This window comes from Eptatretus burgeri, chromosome 17 (genome assembly GCF_056783735.1).
Source record: "Eptatretus burgeri isolate ZD-2024b chromosome 17, Ebu_testis_v1, whole genome shotgun sequence".
Taxonomy (NCBI): domain Eukaryota; kingdom Metazoa; phylum Chordata; class Myxini; order Myxiniformes; family Myxinidae; genus Eptatretus; species Eptatretus burgeri.
The window spans coordinates 7,247,868-7,272,118 of record NC_140977.1 but is presented as its reverse complement, the minus strand read 5'-3'; the positions used below and the strand labels follow the sequence as shown (position 1 = coordinate 7,272,118).

The 24,251-nt window shown below is 45.5% G+C and overlaps 2 protein-coding genes across 4 annotated transcripts in view; one reads left to right on the top strand and one right to left on the bottom strand.

Annotated features, from left to right (window-relative positions):
- LOC147009194 (uncharacterized) overlaps nt 1-20,112 on the top strand; it is a 53,102-nt gene extending 32,990 nt beyond the window's left edge. For all 3 annotated transcript variants that reach the window (XR_015053110.1, XR_015053108.1, XR_015053105.1), the window contains one exon: nt 19,975-20,112. The gene's annotated coding sequence lies outside the window, so the exon portion shown is untranslated. The remainder of the gene's footprint in view (nt 1-19,974) is intronic.
- The window catches only part of GUCY2F (guanylate cyclase 2F, retinal), a 59,646-nt gene continuing 40,110 nt past the window's right edge, over nt 4,716-24,251 (bottom strand). The window contains exons 12-22 of the mRNA XM_085863406.1: nt 23,963-24,119; nt 21,554-21,703; nt 19,989-20,137; nt 15,550-15,713; nt 15,090-15,282; nt 13,036-13,210; nt 12,739-12,837; nt 8,252-8,346; nt 7,307-7,392; nt 6,059-6,116; nt 4,716-5,590 (exon numbers count right to left, since the gene is read on the bottom strand). Of these exons, the coding sequence (XP_085719532.1) occupies nt 5,528-5,590; nt 6,059-6,116; nt 7,307-7,392; nt 8,252-8,346; nt 12,739-12,837; nt 13,036-13,210; nt 15,090-15,282; nt 15,550-15,713; nt 19,989-20,137; nt 21,554-21,703; nt 23,963-24,119 (1,389 nt within the window). The 3' untranslated portion in view covers nt 4,716-5,527. The remainder of the gene's footprint in view (nt 5,591-6,058; nt 6,117-7,306; nt 7,393-8,251; nt 8,347-12,738; nt 12,838-13,035; nt 13,211-15,089; nt 15,283-15,549; nt 15,714-19,988; nt 20,138-21,553; nt 21,704-23,962; nt 24,120-24,251) is intronic.

Genomic DNA, 24,251 nt, shown 5'->3' with positions numbered 1-24,251 from the left:
ATAAAGGAGAGGCGGTGTGGGTAAAGGTTGGATTTTTGGAGTTTATTCGGTGGAGGTTGAGGATAAAGGAGAGGAGGTGTGAGAAAGGTTGGATTTTTGGAGTTTAATCGGAAGAGGTAGAGGATAAAGGAGAGGAGGTGTGAGAAAGGTTGGATTTCTGGAGTTTAATCGGTAGAGGATAAAGGAGAGGAGGTGTGAGAAAGGTTGGATTTTTGGAGTTTAATCGGTGGAGGTAGAGGATAAAAGGAGAGGAGGTGTGAGAAAGGTTGGATTTCTGGAGTTTAATCGGTAGAGGATAAAGGAGAGGAGGTGTGAGAAAGGTTGGATTTTTGGAGTTTAATCGGAAGAGGTAGAGGATAAAGGAGAGGAGGTGTGAGAAAGGTTGGATTTCTGGAGTTTAATCGGTAGAGGATAAAGGAGAGGAGGTGTGAGAAAGGTTGGATTTTTGGAGTTTAATCGGTGGAGGTAGAGGATAAAGGAGAGGAGGTGTGAGAAAGGTTGGATTTTTGGAGTTTAATCGGTGGAGGTAGAGGATAAAAGGAGAGGAGGTGTGAGAAAGGTTGGATTTCTGGAGTTTAATCGGTGGAGGTAGAGGATAAAAGGAGAGGAGGTGTGGGTAAAGGTTGGATTTTTGGAGTTTAATCGGTGGAGGTGGAGGATAAAAGGAGAGGAGGTATGGGTAAAGGTTGGATTTTTGGAGTTTAATCGGTGGAGTTAGAGGATAAAGGAGAGGATGAATGTAGTGGAGAAGATGGACACAGAAGGAAACTCTCAGGAAAGAAAAACTGGAAATTTGGAAGGAGGTGGGCTTGGGAGTGACAAAGCTTGACACATGTATCAAAGACGAAGGTGCACGCTCAAGTAAAGTTTGTAAACGCGAGAAACATGCAGCTAAAGGGGAGACAGTCTGGGGGGAAAGGATCTTCCTTGCTCTTTTGCAAAGATGAAGGATTAATTCCCGAAATGTCAGGATCTCTTTGCTTCCCTTGTCGGTGAGCATACCTCAAACCATGTCCTGTTGATCTCATCCATCCTTTTACCTGTCCACCGACGCAGACAGACACTAGCCTTCACGAAAGACTACTTTTCCAGGATAGTGACAGTTCACAGTTTGGTAATTTAACCCAGCCGAGGCAGCTCAATGGCAGGTGCACTACCTCCGTAGTCTGTATCATCCTGTCGGAGTATACAACATATGACTGTTGCATGTTGTACATACACACGCTCTCCAAATTAGATAAGTACATATACAAATAGCATGCCAGGCAAAAATAGCATTCCTTTCCTGTAGTAATTCTCTGCCGACTACTGTAGTCGGACCTGTTACTAACTATGCTATACGACGGTACAACTCTCATATACTAAAGTTCTAACTGTGGCATTTTTGCCTGAGAGTGGACAAAAAAATGGAAACACCAGAGTACACCGGCCGTACAACATACGTGACTGGTGCGTGAAATGTACAAATATCTCTTCCTGGCAGTCCTCTCGTCATGTGCAATACATATAAGCGGTCTGCAGCTCGAGTCCAGTATATAAAGTATTAAGTAAGAGGAGACCTCAGTGACTTTGAAAGGGGTGTAATTGTTGGCGCGCACTTGGCAGTCACTTCAGTGACAACGGCTGCGGAAATTTGTTAACATGTCACGAGGAACTATCTCAATGGTGATGTCAGCCTGGGGAAAAGAAGGACGTCATCATCGAAGGGCAACAGCGGATGGAAGCACATAATCGACAAGCACGATGCACGAGCAATACTTTGGACGGCGAGGCGAAACAGGAGAGCAGTGGCGGACAAACTGTGTGCGGAGTTGAACGTGGGTCATGAGCATCCTGTATCGTCGAAATGAGATACCATAGCCGGTTTGTTATGCACAAACCACACATAACACCTGGCAACGCCCGTTTGTGGGTCCATTGGTGCAAGGAGCATCGGTAATGGACTGCCGAGCAGTGCAGGAATGAGATATGGTCTGATGAGTCGTCTTTCACCATTTTCTCAACTGAAAGACAAATGCACATGTGGTGGCAGCCCGGGGAGCTCTACCACCCTGAGTGCTTGGTTCCAAGAGTAAAAGGTTCTGGAGGTTCCATAATGATGTGGGTGCGTTTTCCTGGCACAGAAGGGTCCACTCATTCCATTAGAAGGCATGGTTGATGCCACACTACATTACCGTCCTGAGTGATCATCTGCATCCCATGATGCAGCATTTTTTAAATTGTATATGGTCTCATGGCAGGGCTAGGACACAGAACAGACCAAGACACAACATAACGGGAACAGCAGGAGAAAAGGGATCTTGAAGACCAGGAGAGAAGAATAAGATTGAAGAGAGCACTGAAGTTGGTTCAACAGGTGGGAAGAGGGGAATAAATGAGTGGAGGTGAGCAGTGGTTCTGGATTAAGGCAGTTTCACTAGAAGGGGATTGCTGGTGGACCGCGTGCATCCTGTAGATACTTTGGGGGAGGGGAGGGGGCAGGGAGAGGGCAGAGCATGCATGTCCAGAAATGAGGTGGAAGAAGACAGAGGGACCACTGATCTGTCAGTGATGGTGAAGTGATCGGCCCATAGACTCAGCTTAATCGCGAGAGATACCAATACTTTTGAAAGCCTTGGTTTCCATGACATCACGCTGAGCAAGATGTGAGGCATGACAGCCAGCGCAACAGGGTGGGGGGGGGGAGCAGTACTCCATCAAGCTACGGATGAAAGACTTGTAGGTGGAGAGGAGCTCAGGTGTGCCAAGGAAGGACTTTGCACGACAGAGGATGCCAGCCGGCGTCTGACTTTGGAAGCCAACTCTGAAATGTGGCTTGCTCAAGAGAGAGATCATGGCTGAGAGTGAGACCCAAGAGTGAGTGACTGAACCTCTTCGAGATGGTTATTGAGAAAGTACATTGGAAAGTTTGCGGAACAGGAGAGAGAGAGAGAGAGAGAGACAGACAGACAGACAGACAGACAGACAGACAGACAGACAGACGGGGGGGGGGGGAGTGAGTGTGTGGAATTTCTCAGGATTAAACGCCATGTTCCAAGTGTTTGACCAGTTTATGATTTGGCAAGGTCCGAGGAGAGGGCAGATGCTGCTGCCTGTCTGTCAGAGGGATGAGGGATGTCACTGTAGAGAGTGGAGTCATCAGCAAAGAGATAAAGAGGATCTTCTGGGAAAGTCAGTGAGATTATCGATGAATATTGGGAATAGGAGGGGGCTGAGGACACTGCCTTGGGGTACTCCAGCCTTGACAGAGGGAGTAGAAGAAAAGATTCCTTTGAGAGCCACACGTTAGCTATGAGACTAGAGGAAGTCAGTAATCCAAGAATGGAGTTGGCCTTGGATTCCAAAGGCAGACAGTTTGGAGAGCTGAAGTAGTATGTCCAAGGTGGAGAGATCATGTCTGAATCTGAATCTGAATTGATGATGTGAGATGAGGCTGTTGAAGAAAAGTAAGGATTTTATATCAACTGCGATGATGGATTCCATGACCTTGCTGATGATTGGAAGTACAGTAAGCTAATTGTTCTGTGGTTAAGAGGATTGGTTTTTGCACCTTTTTTTTATGTAATGCTGTGATGTTGATTGATTTCCAAGCAGATGCAAGATGAAGGGTGAAAACGGCAGACAGAGGAAGTGCAAGAACAGCAGAGCAGGTTTTTAAGACACGTGAGCTGATACTGTCTGGTTGGGTACGACTGGGAAGGGTGGGTCCAGAGAGGGAAGGGTTAGGGACACAAGATTTTGGAGTAAACGCAGAATTGACGCGTTCGGCCTTCTCACGAGCCAAGTCGGCTGCTATGCCGTTTGAGGAGAGGGGAGGGATGGATCGGGAGCACACAGAGACAGACTTGACAAGGAGCCAGCAGGTTTTCGAGGAGGGAGACAAGTTTGAAAGTTCATTCTTGAGATTGTCAGATGTTGTTTTCTGGCTCTCCGAGGGTAGACACACACTTGTTGCGGACTTTTGTGGAATGATCTTCGTTTTGGATTTGCCTTCCAGGAGGAGAATGCAAGTCGTTTCAAAGCAACTGTCTCACCATAAGATTCAGAGTACCAAGAGCATTTCTTCCATGCTGGTTTCTTCCAGCGATGTCTTTCAGAATGACATTGCTCTGGTCCACAGGGGACGTGTCATCACCGAGTGGTTTAAGGAGCACGAGGATGAAGTTATCCATCTTCCATCGCCCTCCCAATCGCCGGATCTCAATTCCATAGAGAATTTGTGGGACTGTCTGGAGAGGCGCTGAAGACTATGGCTTCCGCCTCCATCAAACCGACGTGAATTGGAGGACTTCCTTGTGGAAGAATGGTGCCACGTCATATCCAGGCCGTCTGGGGATGCACGTGGCGGCCCAACACCCCACTAATTGGCATTCTATTGGCGTTTCCTTTTTTTTGTCCACTTGCTGTATATATCTCACCACTAGGGGGCAGTGTTTAATCATTTTAAACCTTCCCATTTTGCACAGCTCGGAGATCACTTGGTAGGATATCAAGCAAAACTAATAAAAACTAGGACACTCGGTAGAGCACATCCCTCTGCCAGGCTGAACAGTTTACATTTTGTATCCCACTGATAGGTCGGATCTGAATCCGCACCTGAACCAAAATCCAATCGATGTGTCCTTATCACTCACCCAACCTGTCCACCAAGTTTCGTCCGAATCCGTTGACAATGTCTTGAGATATTGTGCAATATTCATCAAACGGAAGAAGGAACCCGAAGAAGCAAAGGGCAAAGATGGAGTCATCGGGAGGAACCTTGATAGGATTCGGGTTTCGGTTGCTACTCCTCAACCCTCAAACCCTTCCAAAACCCTTCCAAGTGAGCCTTACAGAAAAACTTCTGCAAGAATTCACTTCTCCCTGCACAGAAAGATAAAGAAAGAGAGAAACAGAGTAAAAGAGACAAAAAGAAAAGAAAAAGCAAGAAATAGAATGAACAAAGAGAAATGTGAAAAAGGTAGAAAGAAGTGTGAAAGGAACGAAAAACAAAGATGTCAGGAAGAACCCGGACAAATAGATTTCATCAGTTACTCCCCAGGCTCGAACACAGCAACACGTACAAACTACCAGATGTCCGTCAGTGGGGAAGCACAGTCCACACGGCATCAGGATATGGTACAAACATAATGAAACGGAAGATCGGTTTTATTTGGTTTTCAGTCCGATCACTCATTGGTGAACAATCACTTTGAAATTCTCGGATCCAGATCTGGATTCGTATGTTCACCAAAATCTCATCAATTTGTCCTTGTCACACACCCAGCCTGTCCGCTAAATCCCGTTCGAATCTGTCCAACTTTTTTGAGATATCCTGTTCATAGACAGACGGGGGTGAAAACATGACCTCCGTCCACCCTCGGTGGTGGGGGTAAAAATAATAATCCACGCTGAAATCATAAAGATACTGTAGATCCTGTGTCAGTGTTAGGATTCTCAAGCACAGACAGCGAAAGGCTACAGCCTGTGGCTGCTGGTTGCATCATCTTCTGGGAGTGCGGCTGCGCCGCTGATGCAGTGCCCTCCATCACCAGTACACTGGTACTCGTTTCAACGACCTCGGAAGAACGACAGGCTGTGTCAACCCCATCTGGTGTTAATTCAACGGTGAAAACAGGGGCTCAAACTCGAGACCCTAAGATCTTAAGCCAGCCAACTTAACGGTTAAGCCAACACCAGGCTTTCAAGCACAGACAAGTGCTCGAGACCTTTCCACAAGAATGCACAGAGGATCACAATTAGCAGGCGTACGACACGAGGGATAAAAGCACAAGGTGTTTGGGCCACGTGACCCTTTTAAGGAGACCTTATTACCTGTTCACAAGGAAAGCATTAATAGTTCAAAACAAAGACTGTGACAAAATAGCCCCACATCTGTCCACACCTTCCTCCCCCTTTTTACCTCCAAAGCAAACCAGCTCAACATTTGGCAACTTTGGAAAGTTTTTTTTTTTTAAATAATGATTACTTTAAATAAGCTTTGTAATCGATTGCCCTGTAAAAAGGCTGCAGACACTCATAACCACAGTATTTTAGCATTATATAATTGTACCCTCACCCTGGGAACCTGTCGTGCTGCAGTGATGTCATCCGCCCTCAATCCGTGTGAGCTCTCCCTGGGGAAACGAGAGATGATTCACTTGTGGAACATGGAGGGTTAAATCAAAAAATCTTGTACTTCCAAATCACATCTACCTTCACAATCATGACGCGAGTCGTGCTCAAGGAGTGCTACTGCATATTCAATGGGGTTGTTGCACCGGTTGCAGAAGAAACCCGGATGTACCCTTGACCTGGATAGGAATTCTTAATTTGACCACGGTAGTATACCATATGGGGTACGTAAGGCTCATAAGTCAGTGCAAGTACACCGGACAAAGGGCTCAAAAGCTTCAAGGCCAGATTGCTCCGAGATGCAGCACCACCTCTTGGTACTGTCCCAATCTGGTAGTTGCACTCGTCGGATTAGTGTCCTGTTGGAGGTTTAACCCACAAACACAGTCCGAAAGGCCGAGCACATGATCGCAGCCGACAGATCACGGGTGTGTTCCGTTAGCAAGCGGCTTATCGCTTGACAAGCCAGCCGTTCCGTGTCAACCGCTTTGCAAGCTGCTTGCTAACGGAAGATGCCCCCCCCCCAGATCGAGCTCCTCAAACTTGTAAGAAAAGAACTTCATGACAATACTAGCGGGGTATGCTTACGCATTGTAAGCAATAACGAACCGTGCTTCCCCATTGTCTTGGGTCGCTCACCTGCATTTGATTTTATGTTTATTTATTTCCATTCATTTTTTTTTTCCCCCATTTATTTATATTTTCATTTACGGACGCTTTCGGACAGTTCTGTGATTTTTCCCGGTGTATCGGCTTCGATGTCCGTCGGCACGCAAAATTTCAGCTTTCTCCGTCACCCAGAACGTACCGATCTTTAATATCAGTCGGGTGAGTCGGTGGTTCGAATGAGCTTTATATATTAGATTAATAATATTAATAAATGATAATAAGAGCAATTCAAAAAAGATATATATATATATATATATATATAATTTTAATGCCACGTCAGCAAATACAGAGTTGCCCAAAATATATCTTATCCCATGATGACGGAGCTCGCCAATGCCCGGTTAAGCGCTGTGAAATGTTCGTTATTTCACGCGAGGATGTAAAACGAAGAACGCGACGACGATGATCTCGGGTAGTTTTCTGTGTTCTTGAAATGTTCCTCAATCACGTTTCGATGTCAGCCACAAATTGATATACACAGTCATCACCAGAGAAGCATAAGTGTTTGAAGAGGGAGACTCACCCTTCCTTCATCTCCTGGAAAACAGGAAGAGGTTTGTTGAACCCCTCTCGACCTACAAGCCAAAAGGTTTCCTCCACACCTTTACCCTGCAAACACAAAGCACATCGTTCTTTGTTTTTTTTTTAGGGTTCCACACAATGGCTGCACGTAGTTCCCATGAGGGCTGAACGATGAGCTTCACTAAGAGAAGTGAGTCTTCTATCCATAAACTCAAACCCACTGTGTTCTCCTTGGGGTTTTGGGAACTCGTAATCAGATCTTGTTCTTGTATCCGGGAATGTCAGGACAAAGACAGTCAAACAGCGCAAGAGAGTCCGACAGACTAGGGTTTCTGCCGCGACAGCAAGCGTTGCGGCTGGTCGAGCGGATTTCTTTAAGACGTCACGCAATCAGCTGCGGCTTGAGCACGTCTCTTTATGACGTCATGCGTGAGCGTCGTCTGCCGGAGATGGACACAAATGACACACGCGTGACGTTCGCTCGACATACAAAAAGATGTGTTCCGTGCCTCGTTGGCACGCGCCACTCGAGCCTGATTCGAGCCCGATCCGGGTTCTCCAACAACCCTCTCTTTTTTTAAACTCAACATTTTATTGGTCAGAGTTGTGAATGTACTCCAACCAATCCTGTTTCAGCCCACTTTGGTAAAGGGTATGAAAAGAATAGGCCCAGCTCTAATTTCCAGCTGTTGTGGGTCGGTTAAATGAACGTGGAAACGCGTGATCAGGGACGGCCCGGATTCCATCCGGGGTTCGGTTGGGCATGCGTACGAGGCTTAAAAAGGAATCAAATCAGCGATTCTCACGAGTCTGGAGTCCGTGCAGCCCTGTCGATCCCGAACAGTTCACACAATTTCGGTCGACCCACTACGACGACATCAACTCTGCTTTGATTAATGACGGTGGAAACATCCTATGAGTGCGATGCAATGTGTCCTTGGCAAACCTTAAGCTCAGTCTTTCCTCGAAGCTCAAACTTGTACCCCTCACCAAGGCTGTTTAGTATGTTCACTGTTGATTGGTTCACGTGGATCCTCGAAGCTGCAAAATGATAAAGAATTAATGCAACACAGTGTATTCATTCTTCTTGTTTGGGGGGACAGCGACGTATTATTTATGTAAAATGGGGATGGTTGGGGGATGGGGGGAGGGGGTGGGAGGGGAGGAGGAGGTTACATACAGAAAAAGAACTCTGGGGGATTGGGAGATTTGGGATTGAGAAAGAGGAAAAGAGGTTCGGTGGAGTGAACGAGTGTATATAGGAGTAAGGTTAGGTGTAGTGAGTGAGTGTATATAGGAGTAAGGTTAGGTGTAGTGAGTGAGTGTATATAGGAGTAAAGTTTGGTGTAGTGAGTGAGTGTATATAGGAGTAAGGTTAAGTGTAGTGAGTGAGTGTATATAGGAGTAAGGTTAGGTGTAGTGAGTGAGTGTATATAGGAGTAAAGTTTGGTGTAGTGAGTGAGTGTATATAGGAGTAAGGTTCGGTGTGGTGAGTGAGTGTATATAGGAGTCAGGTAAGGTGTAGTGAGTGAGTGTATATAGGAGTAAGGTTAAGTGTAGTGAGTGAGTGTATATAGGAGTAAGGTTAAGTGTAGTGAGTGAGTGTATATAGGAGTAAGGTTAGGTGTAGTGAGTGAGTGTATATAGGAGTAAGGTTAGGTGTAGTGAGTGAGTGTGTATAGGAGTAAGGTTAGGTGTAGTGAGTGAGTGTGTATAGGAGTAAGGTTCGGTGTGGTGAGTGAGTGTATATAGGAGTCAGGTAAGGTGTAGTGAGTGAGTGTATATAGGAGTAAAGTTTGGTGTAGTGAGTGAGTGTATATAGGAGTAAGGTTAAGTGTAGTGAGTGAGTGTATATAGGAGTAAAGTTTGGTGTAGTGAGTGAGTGTATATAGGAGTAAGGTTAAGTGTAGTGAGTGAGTGTATATAGGAGTAAGGTTAAGTGTAGTGAGTGAGTGTATATAGGAGTAAGGTTAAGTGTAGTGAGTGAGTGTATATAGGAGTAAGGTTAGGTGTAGTGAGTGAGTGTATATAGGAGTAAAGTTTGGTGTAGTGAGTGAGTGTATATAGGAGTAAGGTTAAGTGTAGTGAGTGAGTGTATATAGGAGTAAGGTTAGGTGTAGTGAGTGAGTGTATATAGGAGTAAAGTTTGGTGTAGTGAGTGAGTGTATATAGGAGTAAGGTTCGGTGTGGCGAGTGAGTGTATATCGGAGTAACGTTGAGTGTGGGTGATTGAGTGTATATAGGAGGAAGGTGAGGTGAAGTGAGTGAGTGTATATAGGAGTAAGGTGAGGTGGAGTGGGTGAGTGTATATAGGAGTAAGGTTTCATGTAGTGAGTGAGTGTAATTGGAGTAAGGTTAGGTGTAGTGGGTGAGTGTATATCGGAGTCAGGTTAGGTGTAGTGAGTGAGTGTATTTTGGAGTAAGGTTTGGTGAAGTGAGTGAGTGTATTTCGGAGTAAGGTTTGGTGTTGTAGGTGAGTGTATATCGTAGTGAGGTTTGGTGTCGTGGGGGAGTGTATATAGGAGTAAGGTTTGGTGCAGTGATTGAGTGTATATCGGAGTAAGGTTTGGTGTAGTGATTGAGTGTATATAGGAGTAAGGTTTGGTGTCGTGGGTGAGTGTGTATAGGAGTGAGCTTAGGTGTTGTGGGTGAGTGTGTATTGGAGTAAGGTTCGGTGTAGTTGGTGACTGTGTATGGGAGTGAGGTTCGGTGTTGTGGGTGAGTATACTGGAGTGAGGTTGGGTGTGGTGGGTGAGTGTGTATAGGAGTAAGGTTAGGTGTGGTGAGTGAGTGTATATAGTAGTGAGGTTCAGTGTCGTGGGTGAGTGTGTATTGGAGTGAGGTTGGGTGAAGTTGGTGAGTGTATATAGGAGTAAGGTTGGGTGTTGTTGGTGAGTATATATGTGAGTGAGTGTATATAGGAGTGAGGTTAGGTGTCGTGAGCGAGTGTTTCTCGGAGTGAGGTTAGGTGTTGTGGGTGAGTGTGTATCGGAGTATGGTGAGGTGTATATCGGAGTAAGGTTCGGTGTGGTGAGTGAGTGTATGTATTAGTGACGTTAGGTGTAGTGAGTGTATATCAGAGTGAGGTTAGGTGTCGTGGGTGAGTGTGTTTCGGAGTAAGGTTCGGTGTACTGGGTGAGTGTATATAGTCGTGACGTTAGGTGTATTGGGTGAGTGTATATAGGAGTGAGGTTCGGTGTAGTGGGTGAGTGTGTATAGGAGAAAGGTTCGTGTACTGGGTGAGTGTATATCGTCGTGACGTTAGGTGCAGTGAGTGAGTGTATATAGGAGTGAGGTTAGGTGTAGTTGGCTAGTGTATATTGGAGTAAGGTTAGGTGTAGTGGGTGAGTGTGTATAGGAGTAAGGTTAGGTGTAGTGGGTGAGTGTGTATAGGAGTAAGGTTCGTGTACTGGGTGAGTGTATATAGTAGTGACGTTTGGTGCAGTGAGTGAGTATATCGGAGTGAGGTTAGGTGTAGTGAGTGAGTGTGTATAGGAGTAAGGTTAGGTGTAGTGGGTGAGTGTGTATAGGAGTAAGGTTTGTGTACTGATTGAGTGTGTATAGTCGTGACGTTTGGTGTAGTGAGTGAGTGTATATTGGAGTAAGGTTAGGTGTAGTGAATGAGTGTATATTGGAGTAAGGTTTGGTGTAACGAGTGAGTGGATAGAGGAGTAAGGTTCGGTGTAGCGGGTGAGTGTGTATTGGAGTAAGGTGAGGTGTAGTGGGTGAGTGTATATCGTAGTGACGTTAGGTGTATTGGGTGAGTGTATGTAGGAGTGAGGAACGGTGTCGTGGGTGAGTGTGCCCCGGAGTAAGGTTAGGTGTAGTGAGTGAGTGTGTATTGGAGTAAGGTTAGGTGTAGTGGGTGAGTGTATATAGTAGTGACGTTAGGTGTATTGGGTGAGTGTATGTAGGAGTAAGGTTAGGTGTAGTGAGTGAGTGTGTATTGGAGTAAGGTTAGGTGTAGTGGGTGAGGGTGTATAGGAGTGAGGTTCGGTGTAGTGGGTGAGTGTGTATTGGAGTAAGGTTAGGTGTAGTGGGTGAGGGTGTATAGGAGTGAGGTTCGGTGTAGTGGGTGAGTGTGTATTGGAGTAAGGTTCGGTGTAGTGGGTGAGTGTATATAGTAGTGACGTTAGGTGTATTGGGTGAGTGTATGTAGGAGTGAGGTTCGGTGTCGTGGGTGATTGTGTATCGGAGTGAGGTTCGGTGTCGTGGGTGAGTGTGTATAGGAGTAAGGTTAGGTGTAGTGAGTGATTGTGTATCGGAGTGAGGTTCGGTGTAGTGGGTGAGTGTGTATTGGAGTAAGGTTAGGTGTAGTGGGTGAGGGTGTATAGGAGTGAGGTTCGGTGTAGTGGGTGAGGGTGTATTGGAGTAAGGTTCGGTGTAGTGGGTGAGTGTGTATTGGAGTAAGGTTAGGTGTAGTGGGTGAGTGTATATAGTAGTGACGTTAAGTGTATTGGGTGAGTGTATGTAGGAGTGAGGTTCGGTGTCGTGGGTGAGTGTGTATAGGAGTAAGGTTAGGTGTAGTGAGTGAGTGTGTATTGGAGTAAGGTTAGGTGTAGTGGGTGAGTGTGTATAGGAGTAAGTTAGGTGTAGTGGCTGAGTGTGTATAGGAGTAAAGTTTGTGTACTGATTGAGTGTGTATAGGAGTACAGTTAGGTGGAGTGAGTGAGTGTGTATCGGAGTAAGGTTAGGTGTAGTGAGTGAGTGTATATAGGAGTGAGGTTAGGTGTAGTGAGTGAGTGTGTCTCGGAGTAAGGTTAGGTGTAGTGAGTGAGTGTGTATCGGAGTAAGGTTTGGTGTAGTGGGTGAGTGTGTATAGGAGTAAGGTTAGGTGTAGTGGGTGAGTGTGTATAGGAGTAAGGTTTGTGTACTGATTGAGTGTATATAGTCGTGAGGTGAGGTGTAGTGAGTGAGTGTATATAGGAGTGAGGTTAGGTGTAGTGAGTGAGTGTGTATAGGAGTGAGGTTAGGTGTAGTGAGTGAGTGTGTATAGGAGTAAGGTTAGGTGTAGTGAGTGAGTGTGTCTCGGAGTAAGGTTAGGTGTAGTGAGTGAGTGTGTATAGGAGTAAGGTTAGGTGTAGTGAGTGAGTGTGTATAGGAGTAAGGTTAGGTGTAGTGAGTGAGTGTATATAGTCGTGAGGTGAGGTGTTGTGGCTGAGTCTGTCTCGGAGTATGGGGGACGCAGAATGTATGGAACGTACGAGGGAGGAACAAGACTAAAATACAGGCCTTTTGGCTTTTGTAATATGTGGAGGGTCATTTTGCACCTTTCTACAGAAACTATTTTGTTTTGTATGTGGTGCAAGTGTTTAACTTCGTTCACTTATTTCCCCAATGGACGTTGTCTGCGGTACAGACAGCACTATGTTCCTTGCGTACAATGCATTATCCTTGTGCGTACAAAGAAAAATGAATAAGGACAAGACTTACGCAGACCCGTGGACTCCATCCGAGAAGTCGTATTCACCGTATCTCCAAAGAGGCAGTATCGTGGCATGGTGAGGCCCACAACTCCAGCAACACACGGTCCTACAGCAGGGACACAGCACACGTACCGTGTCCGATTCTGTCCTCCATAGTGATGTCCCCTGCTTTTTGTATGTGCCTTGGACAACCACATGATCATGATTTCCACCATCATGACACTCAAACTCGCTTTTCCATCCATCCAATCACCATGACCATTCAACCGATCACCTCCAAGACCACTTCGGCTCCTCTCCCCACCTGAGTGCAGCCCGATGCGGATGCGCACGGCGATGTTGGGGAGGTGTCGCATTTTGAATGATCCGACGGTACTCAGGATGTCTAGCGACATATTGGCGATCTCAGCTGCATGGCGGTTACCATTCCGCTTCGGTAGACCCGATGCCACCATGTAAGCATCTCCGATGGTCTCCACCTGTCCGATAAATGATCCTTTATCAGCAGCATTTATATTACTTGTTCTTATCCATTTATATTATTATAAATGTCTTATTCTCTCATCCCCCATCTGAAACCATGATCTTCCTTATCCTTGTTAACCTCCCCCAAGCTGACCTCTTTCCAAGTTTCCAGTTTTTCCTTCCTGGGAGTATCACTCATTTGTCAAAGTTTCCCTCTATTTAGATGCTCAACCTTGCTATTTGTACGTTTCTCTTCTTTCGACTGTTCCTTTTGATTTATTACGTCCTGATACGTTCTATGTTCCAGCTCCTCCACGAGACTTAACTTTGTGGACAAAAGAAAAACGAGGAGCAAATTTGATTGGTCGTAACGTGTCGTACTATTTTGTCCGAGCCCTCATAAACGGAATGGTTTTGAAAGCGTCAAAAAGGCAACTTGTGTTCGACACTGTTCACGTACCGGTATGTAATTGAATTGAAATAAAATAAATATTTTAAATGTTGTAGAAAAACAACTTTCGGAGGTTTATCGCAGTTGATGCAGCATCTTTTACACCACCTTATCTAACATGCTGCATTAGTTATTTATGCCTGTTGACAGAGTCGAACTAGAACGGCACTCAGTAGAGCACGCACTCAGACAGACAGAGCAGTTTACGTTTTGTATTCCACCGACAGGTCGGATCCACATCCGGACGTTAGCCCAAATGTAATCGGCTTGTTTTTGTCACCTACCCAAGTCATCCACAAAGTTTTGTCATAACTCGTCCACAACTTTTTTGAATATCGTGCTATCTCTTGTTTTTGCCCCCTTCTCTCAATTCTGAAGAATCAGTTTAAAAAAAAATATATTAAAGAAATTATTGTGTCCGAATCCAGATCTTCACCAAAATCGAATCAATTCATCCTTGGCAACCTGTCCACTTAGGTGTAGTGAGTGAGTGTATATAGGAGTAAGGTTAGATGTTGTATGCGAGTGTCCACACTCAGTGTCGTCCAAATCCATCCAGAACTTTTTGAGCTATCATGTAACCAAGTACGTTGTGTTTGGCACTATCACTCAACAGTGAAGAATCACTTGAAAAATTCTCGTACCCAGATCCAGATCCGGATCTTCACCGAAATCGAATCAATTCATCATTGTGACACACCCAACCTGTCCACCAAATTTCGTCCAAATCTGCGCATAACTTTTTGAGATATCCTGCTCACAGAAAGACAGAAAGACAGACAGACAGACAGGGGTGAAAACTTATCCTCCATCCACCTTCGGCAGTGGAACGAATAAGGATCTCACTCCTCTCTGCGCATGTGCGATCGGGACAAATTCGGAGACAAAGTTCTGCTAAACTACAGATTCACTTTCCGATTCGTGTTCCGATTCGCGTTCCGATCCGTGTTCCAATTTATGTTCCCATTCGCGTTCCCGTCCGCATTCCCGTCCGCGTTCCCATTCGTGTTGAAAACATAACATTCAATTGAAATCAAGTTGTTTCTCGATCATAAACGGACGTTTGTGGACAAAAAGACAGACGGACAGACAGAAGTGAACCAATTGCTTAACCCCGCTTTTCGCTTCGCGCATGTGGGGTAAAAAATGAAAGAACACTGTGGAAAGCGGAGAAACGCAACACTACCTGGGCAGAGGGGGGCACAACAGCGAGACACTTGGAGGAAGAATGGGTGAGGTGAAGAATGAGAGTAAGGGAAGTATGGGGGTAGCCATTTGCATTACTCAAGTTGGAGAACCTGTTTATTTGCAAATTGTTTGGTTTGCCAGATTCCCCGTTACGCGTGTAAACTTGATCGTCCATTTCACAGTTAAATCGATATCAATCAGCCATTGGCAATGCAATGTAGAATGCAATGCAATGTGTAAGCATACTGTCTGACCTTGTAAACGTCGTAGACGGCAATGATAGCATCGAAGAGGGTGTAGAGATCGTTGAGAAGGTCAACCACTTCAATCGGTTCACTCATCGCCGAGATGGTCGTGAAGCCGACAATGTCGCTGAAGTATATCGTGACCCCGTCAAAATGCTCTGGTTCTACAGGCGTACCGGTTTTCAGAGCCTCGGCCACCGACCTGGATATGGTCAGTGACGTGGTGTAGGATGTGATACATGACACAAAATGAAGCATTGTGTTAAACCAATTAAGGGAAGTGAATGTGATTGAGGTGGTACTGTGTGAGAGGCAGGAAGAGAGGAGCAATAAGGTGTGAGTCAACAAAAGTTGGATAAGGTGTGTTGAGGAAGGAGATTTGAGACTTAGAAGTTAAGTTTCCATATTGAGTGGAATTGTGAGATGAGACAACGCTCCACTGCAGGTGCTGATGCAGTGTGGAACTCACGGTGGCAGCATCTGTGTAAGTAGCTTGTCGGTTTTCTGCTTCTCTACCTCAAGCTCCTCGGTTCGCTCTCGAATCAGGTCCTCGAGGTTGCTTGAATACTGCTCCAGCATGCGCAGCATACTGTCTATGATGTTCGTTTTCTTACCCTTGTTGATGCTTTTGAACTGCAGAGAGAGAGAGAGAGAGAGAGAGAGAGAGAGAGAGAGAGAGAGAGAGAGAGAGAGAGAGAAGAAAAAGAGAGAGAGACACACACACACAACGACATAAACATACAAGAACGGCACAAGGTAGAGTGCATACCTCGGCCAGGCTGAACAGTTTACGTTTGTATTCCAATGATTGGTCCGGATGCAGATCCGGCCTTTCGTACATGTCACACACCAAAGTCGAAACTGGCGGTTCTCGTCACCCACCCATCTCATCAACCAAGCTTTCTCATAATCAGTCCTCAACATTTTGAGATATCATGCTCACAGAAAGACAGACAGACAAACCGGGGTGAAAGCAACCTCTGTCTACAACAACAGTGCTGCATCGCAAACATTGTGGCTTCTTGGAGAAATACCAAGTTGCTGTTCCAGCCTGGATTTGCTTGCAGAGGATATCTAAGGCATCGTAATTTTATCCGATACTTTGCCGATAGCTGCATATTCGAAGGCTACTCATTAGATTTCAACGCAACATCTGGTTGATCGTCCTTTTGTGACTGGTGACAATCTGGACTCCGGCCTAACACCGACTCCCGCACCATAATGCACGACCATGCCCCATTTCCTGAACATGGATGGGTTCCCGTGAGTTAGAACTAACTGACATTGTACAGGTCATCACACCATCGAAGGGTGCTGATGATTAAGGTAGGAAATTGGGATTTATCGAGGGTATGATCACACAAGGGCCGAATATTTTCGAAAGATACCATGGGAAGTGCCGAAAGATGTTTAGTGAATGCTAGTAGAGGGGACACCTTGTTTAACATCCCCGCCAAGGATGGTGCGCTCACTGGTGTAACGCCCTGCTCGTGAAACGCCGATCGGACAGCATAGTCGGGTCAGACGAGACGGCTCAACGGTTTAAGCACACGACCTCAGCAACATCCAGTAGGGTAAATCTGTCATTAATATTTTCACGGATTTCACTTCATTTATTTTTCAAGGTGTTTATTTCAATTAGTTACTTCGCGAAGAGTCGACGAGCTATCGCCGGCACCCTTACCAAGTTCAAAATTCATGCTGTAACCTATAGGGGGACACCGCGTCCGCAAGCCTCAGCAAATGATGCCACTCACAGCATCATGATGCTGCATACGAAAGAAGAATATTTACCGGCGAGCACGTGAACCGAAAAGCGGGGTGAAGCAGTTGGTTCACATTGTCTCGCTGCCTGGCACTGAAACAAAATGTAAAATTGTTCCAAACAGGAAAGTTGCTGTTTTTCAGGACGTTGTAAAGGACACAAACAACAGGCACGAAGAACTAATGCGACATGTTAAACGTGGTGGTGGAAAAGACGCTGCATCAATGGTGGTAAACGGGTTAGGGTTATTTGTTGTTTTTTTTTTTTCTACTACTTTTAAAATCTTTATTTAAATTGAATTAGGTACTTGTACCTGTAGAACACAAATCACCTTATTGGCACTTTCAACACCCTTCCGTTTAGCAGGACTTGGACAAAATGTTACAGCATTCTATGTCATCTGAACCAATCAAATTTGCCACTCATAGATCCCACCCATATCCTTGTTTCTCAAGATTGGGCGCCTGTGCGGGGTAAGGTGTTCTATGAACTCGAGATAGTCTCGCCCTGAAGGGGGATGAGAGACCACTGCAATGCCCGTGTGTGTGTGTGTGTGTGTGTGTGTGTGTGTGTGTGTGTGTGTGTGTGTGTGTGTGTGTGTGTGTGTGTGTGTGTGTGTGTGTGTGTGTGTGTGTGTGTGTGTGTGTGTGTGTCCGCATTTATATACAGGGGGCTGCAAAAGTAGGTATACAGTAAGGACTGTACTTTTATTCATTACTGTATACCTACTTTTGCAGCACCCTGTATATATATATATAATTGCTTTAAAAATGGTTTCCTCTGCAACCGCTTGTCTGATCAATGTGAAACTTTAAAACATAGGAAGCACTCACTCCCCATGGATAATATTTTATTGCCAACTCTGACATCATAGGTCACATGTTATGGCAGCCATCTTGGATGAAAGGAAGAAAAAAAAAATTGGACATCATTTTCTCCGAAACCGCTGAATGGAAAAAAAAATTTAAACTTGGCATATGTCATCAATGCCCCATGGAGTATATAGGGTGAAAACGATGACGTCATGGGTGAAGTGGTATTCGAGCCATACTTTGTTGAATTGAAATCCTTATCCAACAAGCTCGAATGAGCTAAGATCCTCGTCCTCTTAATGATGTCATAAAAACGAATACGACGTCATTGTGATGTATCAGGTTTGCGATAAATTATCTGTGCTAATGCCCGGCTTGATTCCCGCAAACAGAATTCAAACAGCTTGCCTAGTTTCGGAGATAATGGTATAGGCGATATTATGACGTCAACTTTTTTTCTCGGAAGAATTTCCAAATTCGGAGATGGTTACTGCCTGCGTGTGGGCTTTCTGCATATACATGGCGAGTTTCACGAAGATCCGATGAAAACTCTGGGTTGTAAAACAAAAAATGTCAAAAAATAGGAATGACGTCATAAAAATTGATATGACGTCATAGTGATGTATCATATGTGCGGTAATTCATCTCTGCGAATTCCCTGTTCGATTCCCGCAAACAGAATTCAAAAAGTTTGCCTAGTTTCGGAGATAATTTTTTTAGGCGATTTCCATTAGCGGAGATATTTTGAAGTCATAACTTTTTTTTTCTGGGAGGAATTTTCAAAATCGGAGATGGTTACTGTCTGCACAGGGTATTTTTACATAAATATGCCAAGTTTCAGGAAGTTTCGATGAAAACTGTAGGCTGTGAAACAAAAAAAAATGTCCACAAGAAGAAGAGGAAGAACAACAACGTGAGTAAGACTTTGAGATCCTCCACGAGGATCTAAAAATCTGAAACTTCATTTATCTGATATATACGACCGGATGTGATGGAAGAATTTAATGTATGGTGTTCATAACCCATGCCAAGAAACGATGTGACACAATAGTGTGCACGGATGATACGCGTATATGAGCCATAACAACAGCGGACTATAAGAGTGGTGTGTTCAGTTAACGATGGTATTATTGTTCAGAATGAGCGCACGCATGAGGTTAGACGAAGCGCTCTACGAGTACCGTTCTCGTTCAATCGCATGCGAGTATAAAAACATTCTCGATGCAAATGCATTTGGCTCTCTCCTTGTGACATCAGGTCGGCCACATGGGTCCCTCTTTCCAGCATTTGATACAAAGGTCAAACAGCGACATATCGTGCGCTCACAACGGCATTATGATGGGTTTGTGACCTTATTTGGGGGTGTGACCCAGTAATCTTGAGATTGAATGAAGAGGAAAAGAGTGGTGGTGGAAATGCAATAGCCTTCAATAAGAGCTATTAGGTTATTGGGGGTATAAAATATCATGGGTATGGCTGGGGAATGACCAGAGATGGTGGTGCAAAGCTTGTTTGAAGCCCTGGTGGGGGGAGAGAGGTTCCGTAGATGGGAGAAATGGGGAATAAACGAGTTGAGGTGCGGAGTCAGCCCGAATTTTGGTAGTTTTAACAAGGAGGGAGATACTGTAAGAACACGTGCATCCTGGACTCGCTGGAGAGAGAGAGCAAAGGGAGCAATATCAGAGAAGAGGTGGTATAAAAAAGAGAGATCACCGAACTGCCTGCGATGTGAAAGAAACTGACATCGTCCTTCGGCCTCATCATGGGGGAAAACAAAGCATTTTGAGCTTTCGATTCCAGGGGACAGATGTGATGCTGGTGCACCAGCTCATAGTCGAGAGCATTACTCCTTTGAGCTCTGCATAAGTGATTAAATTGTTCAAATGTTTACATTTACTCGAGCAGTGTGAGCAATATCGTTCATCGGTGTTGAAAGGCTGGCCCACAGTTTGTTGTTCATGTCTAAGTGCAGGGCTCACGATGCTGTGACCATGTTCATCTCACATTCTGTGTGGATTTGGCCAGTTTCCCAATGTTCTGGTAATGTATATATATATATACACTGATATCCTTGTCTCACAGTTCTTCCTGTCTCAGTTAAATAATGAAATAAAGGTATATTGGATCCACGTCTCAGCCATGTTGTATCGATATTGTACCTGTAATTGGTGATTCGTACAAGTACTGTTCCAGACACACTGGGCGACAAACTTAGTGCTTGGAACAGAAATATTTGCAACCTGGAGCTCAGGTTTTGTGCTTTAATGTCTCTTCCCCCCCCCCCTTTCTTCCACACCTCTTTTCCCTCTCATCCCAGTTCTCCATCCTCACCTGATCGAAGATATGGTCAAAGTTTGGCCTCCGCTCGCACTGCTCGCTCCAGCAAAGCTTCATGAGCTGAATGCACTCCATCGGCGCCTGGTCCACTGTAACTGAGGGTCGACACAGAGGGGGCGGCTTTCGCACCTTCCGGATGATTTCTGAGAGTGGCCAAGGTGGAGAGAGAGGTGGAGTGTGGCTGTGAATGTGAACAGGAAGTGATTTTGTTTATCATTTTATAAAACAATGTTGTACGATTTTTAGGAATCGGGTCGGTCACATTTTGGAAAAGAAGCACAATTCACAACGATTACAAAGCTGACGTGGACGGGCTTTGCATTTCGAGAAGATTTCTTGTGGCGAACTTGTAATTCTCTGTCTCGTCAACAATCCATTATCCTAACATTGTACTTTCTCAATCTTACATTGTGGTAATCCGAGCACGTGTTCCCGTACGCCATACAGGAGGGACGAGGGATACACATGTTGAATAGAAATAGTATATCTTGGTCCAGTCATTTTCAAAAAAGGTTCACGAAAATCAGGCACTATGGCCATTTTACATCCTTACGAACCCCACGTCCTCCGTGGCTTTGTGCTTTACCGGGATCATGAGGCTTTCATCTTTCGACGTGACATCGACACGTTTTGTCTGTTCGACACTCCAACAAATCTTGTCTTATCGACATTGTTTCATCTCACTGTTACTCAGAGGGCATTTCTGCAGCTGACCATAACACCACAAATAACTTTCAGTAACAGTTTTAAACTTTCACAATGAATGCCCCTCCCCATACCTGGGGGATCATTATGCTAATTCCTTCTGAGGTCATACCTGAGGGAGGTGGGGGTGGGGGGGGGAGAGGGGACAGGAAGGTCCTCCATTAACACCTTTATTCTACCGCCCTTATTATCTACCTTCATATCATTCCACTGTGCTGTTAGTGTTCTGTCTTAAGATTCAACACTATGATTGTGATGGTCCACTGGCCTAAAATTCCATTATGACCTCCGCCACCGAAGCTGGACGGGGGTTACGTTTTCACCCCCGTCTGTCTGTGAGCACGTTATCTCTAAAAGTTACAGACGGATCGGGACGAAACTTGGTGAACACGTTGAGTATATATGTGACAAGGACGAATTGATCCGATTTTGGTGAAGATCCGGATACTTGAATTTTTTTCAATTCCGGAAGTGTTTCTTCACCATTGAGAGATCGAGCTAAAAACGACAAACAGCATGATGTTTCGAAAACTTGTGGGCGGATAATTATTTGTGTTGGTGACAAGAACAAGCCGATTAGATTCCGGATACAGATCTGGCCTATCAGTGGGATGCAAAACATAAACCGTTCAGCTTGGCACAGGTATGTGCTCCACCGAGTGGCGTTCTCATCCTCGTTCCCCCACTCTTACTTGTAATCCCTCTGTGATTTATCTTTTCCACCATCTTCAACATCCAATTTTAGAAAAGGTCCCTCGTTAGTAGACTAGACCTAGTTTGTAGACCATTTAATTGGGAGATACATGGGCCTGTTGAGTGAAAAACACAACACAGGGTCAATGGGCTGTACACACCTTCCGCTGTGAGGTCAACCATACAGTACGGACGTCCTCGTACGATTAGCTCCTGCATGATGATGGCAAAGCTGAAGACGTCGGCCCTGGGTGTTCCGAGCCGACACAGTTCCGCGTCTCGCAGCAGCTCCGGTGCCGTCCACAACAGTTCTGCCGTCCAAAGGCATAAGGTGAGCTCGATATCGTGCCACTGGGCCTCATCAAACAGAGGAAATGTCATGAGTCTGCATGGTGTCCTCGAGGGTTTGTTTTATTCAACGCAAGTCAACGTGCACAAATCAATGCAAAAGACTAACAATTATAATGGGTGACTGTGTGTGTGTGTGTGTGTGTGTGTGTGTGTGTGTGTGTGTGTGTGTGTGTGTGTGTGTGTGTGTGTGTGTGTGTGTGTGTGTGTGTGTGTGTGTGTGTGTGTGTGTGTGTGTGTGTGTGTGTGTGTGTGTGTGTGTGTGTGTGTGTGTGTGTGTGTGTGTGTGTCTTCCCCCCCCCCCACTACCTCCTTTTCCTTGATGCAGCTTTTTCATGCCCCATTACCTCTTCCCCTCTTTATCCTTTTTCTCAATTTGTTTTCTTGCATAGCTAGCATATAGAGGGCTCCTTTGGCCCGTCCCTGCAGACCCATTGTGGATTTTCTGCACACTGCATCTCATTTCGCCATCACGGCCTTGTCACCGCAAGTTACTTTCGCTTGGCGTGTCCCGCTGTGGTGTAAATGTTACAGCCCCGCAGGAGATCTCGGTAACCACAACGTTTTCATCGAAAGGGAAGGTGACACCTCAGTGCCACAGGGAGATGCCTAATCCCACTTAAGGAAGGTGTTTTAATCAACTGGTGACGGATCAGTTAACCTGCACCTGCTAAACAGGCCTCTCAACCACGGACAATGTTTCGTTTCTATTGTCTGTCGTGTGTTTTTCTTGTATACCGGGTCAAGGCTCGTGGAAGAGCTGAACACTGAATGGATCAGGATGCAACAGAACAGGATGAGCAGAAGATTGCGGGTGGTGGGGGGGACACCAACAATAGGGTTGAATGACAAGATAGATGGAGACTTGGACAAATAATGGGTGTTGGGGGGGGGGAGGTGCAGGACAAGATAGATACAGAAGGAAATTCCAAGGAGGGAAAACTGGAAAATTAGAAAGAGGGGGGATTGAGATGGGGTGGAGGTAAACGACGGTAGAAAAAGATCATGGTTTTGGATTGGGGACGATCTGAAATGCTGATCAACAGTCTTGAAGACCTGGAGAGAAGAATGAGATTGAAGAGGATGTGGAAGTTGATTCCACAGGTGGGGGAAAAAAAAAGAGGAAAAAACGAGTGGAGGTGAGCAGTGATCCTGGATTTAGGTAGTTTCGCCAGGAGGGGGCTGCTGACGGGCTGTGTGTGCCCTGCAAGAATTAGTCACAAACACATCACCAAGACATATATTTATCGTGATCTAGTGTTCATTCATTCATCGTCATTGTGAACATGTCTGCAACCTCAACTTTCAAGTCTTTCAGGCCAAAGTCTCAAGTAAATTCGAAAGTCACAAAATTTGTGACTCGAGTCCGGGTCGCCGTCTCTGCCACTGACCTGTCTCTGATGGTGAAGTGATCGGCCCATAGACTCAGCTTAACCATGGGAGATTCCAATAATTTTAAAGGTCTTGGTTTCCACAGCAACAAGCTGAGCAAGGTGTAAAACAAGGGTGTCTAGCCCAGAGGGTAGAGCAGTCTTCCATAAATCTGCAGGTGAAGGCCTTAAGGAGTTTGAATGACAACTTCCTCAAGAGGATTGTTAAGAAAGTAGATGGGGTGGGTGGGTGGGGGGGCTGGGGGAGGGGGAGATGGAGAGGGGTTGCCAGATGGTCCTTTCTGGGAGAGAGATAGTGAGAGTGTGAGATTTGTCAGGATTGAAAGACATGTTCCAAGTCTTTGACCATTTTATGATTTTGTCAGAGATGAGGGTTGAAAGAACCTTCTCCACCTTCTCAGGTGTAAAACACACAGAGTCCAGGAGCGGTTGGGTACGACTGGGAAGGATGGGTGCAGAGAATGAGGGGTTTGGTACACAGGGTTTGGATGTCAAAGGGTGGAGAGATCGAAGAGACCTTTTGTGTTTAGAGATCCTATCGGGGGTGGATCCCGGGGTTCTAGAAGGGGCAGTTCGTTCGCGTGGGTTGTTTTGAATGTGGGGACGAGGTGGTAGCGGTGCGTCCACAAGACCACCCTCAACACATTCAAATGACGCCCTTTCCCAGAAAATATTTTACCTTTGTACAGTACATACACTATTCACGAAATTATTAAAATATATTTTTACAAAATACAATGACATCCCGTGTGATGTTTTTTTTTTTTTTTAATATGAGGGGGTGGGCTTCACCCAAACCTTGGAACTCTGCGCGGATCGGCCTCCGCTTACCCTCAGCTCCGGGTTCATCCCAAGTAAGCCTCTGCACTTCCATCAGTTCGTTGCAACCATGGTCGGTGATCTTGAGGACGAAACGTCCATCTACCACACAGTTTCGTGACTTCAAGCGCCCGTGGACCAGCTCACGGTGGTGCAGGTATTTCATTCCCTGTAGGTGCAGGTATTCAAGGAACGATTAAGAGCATCAGAATTTATGATTAAGTATGTTAGTCCTGGACAGCATTGTTTTTGCCTTGATGGCTTCATCAACAAAAACAGAGACCATCTCGGTTGGTGGTAC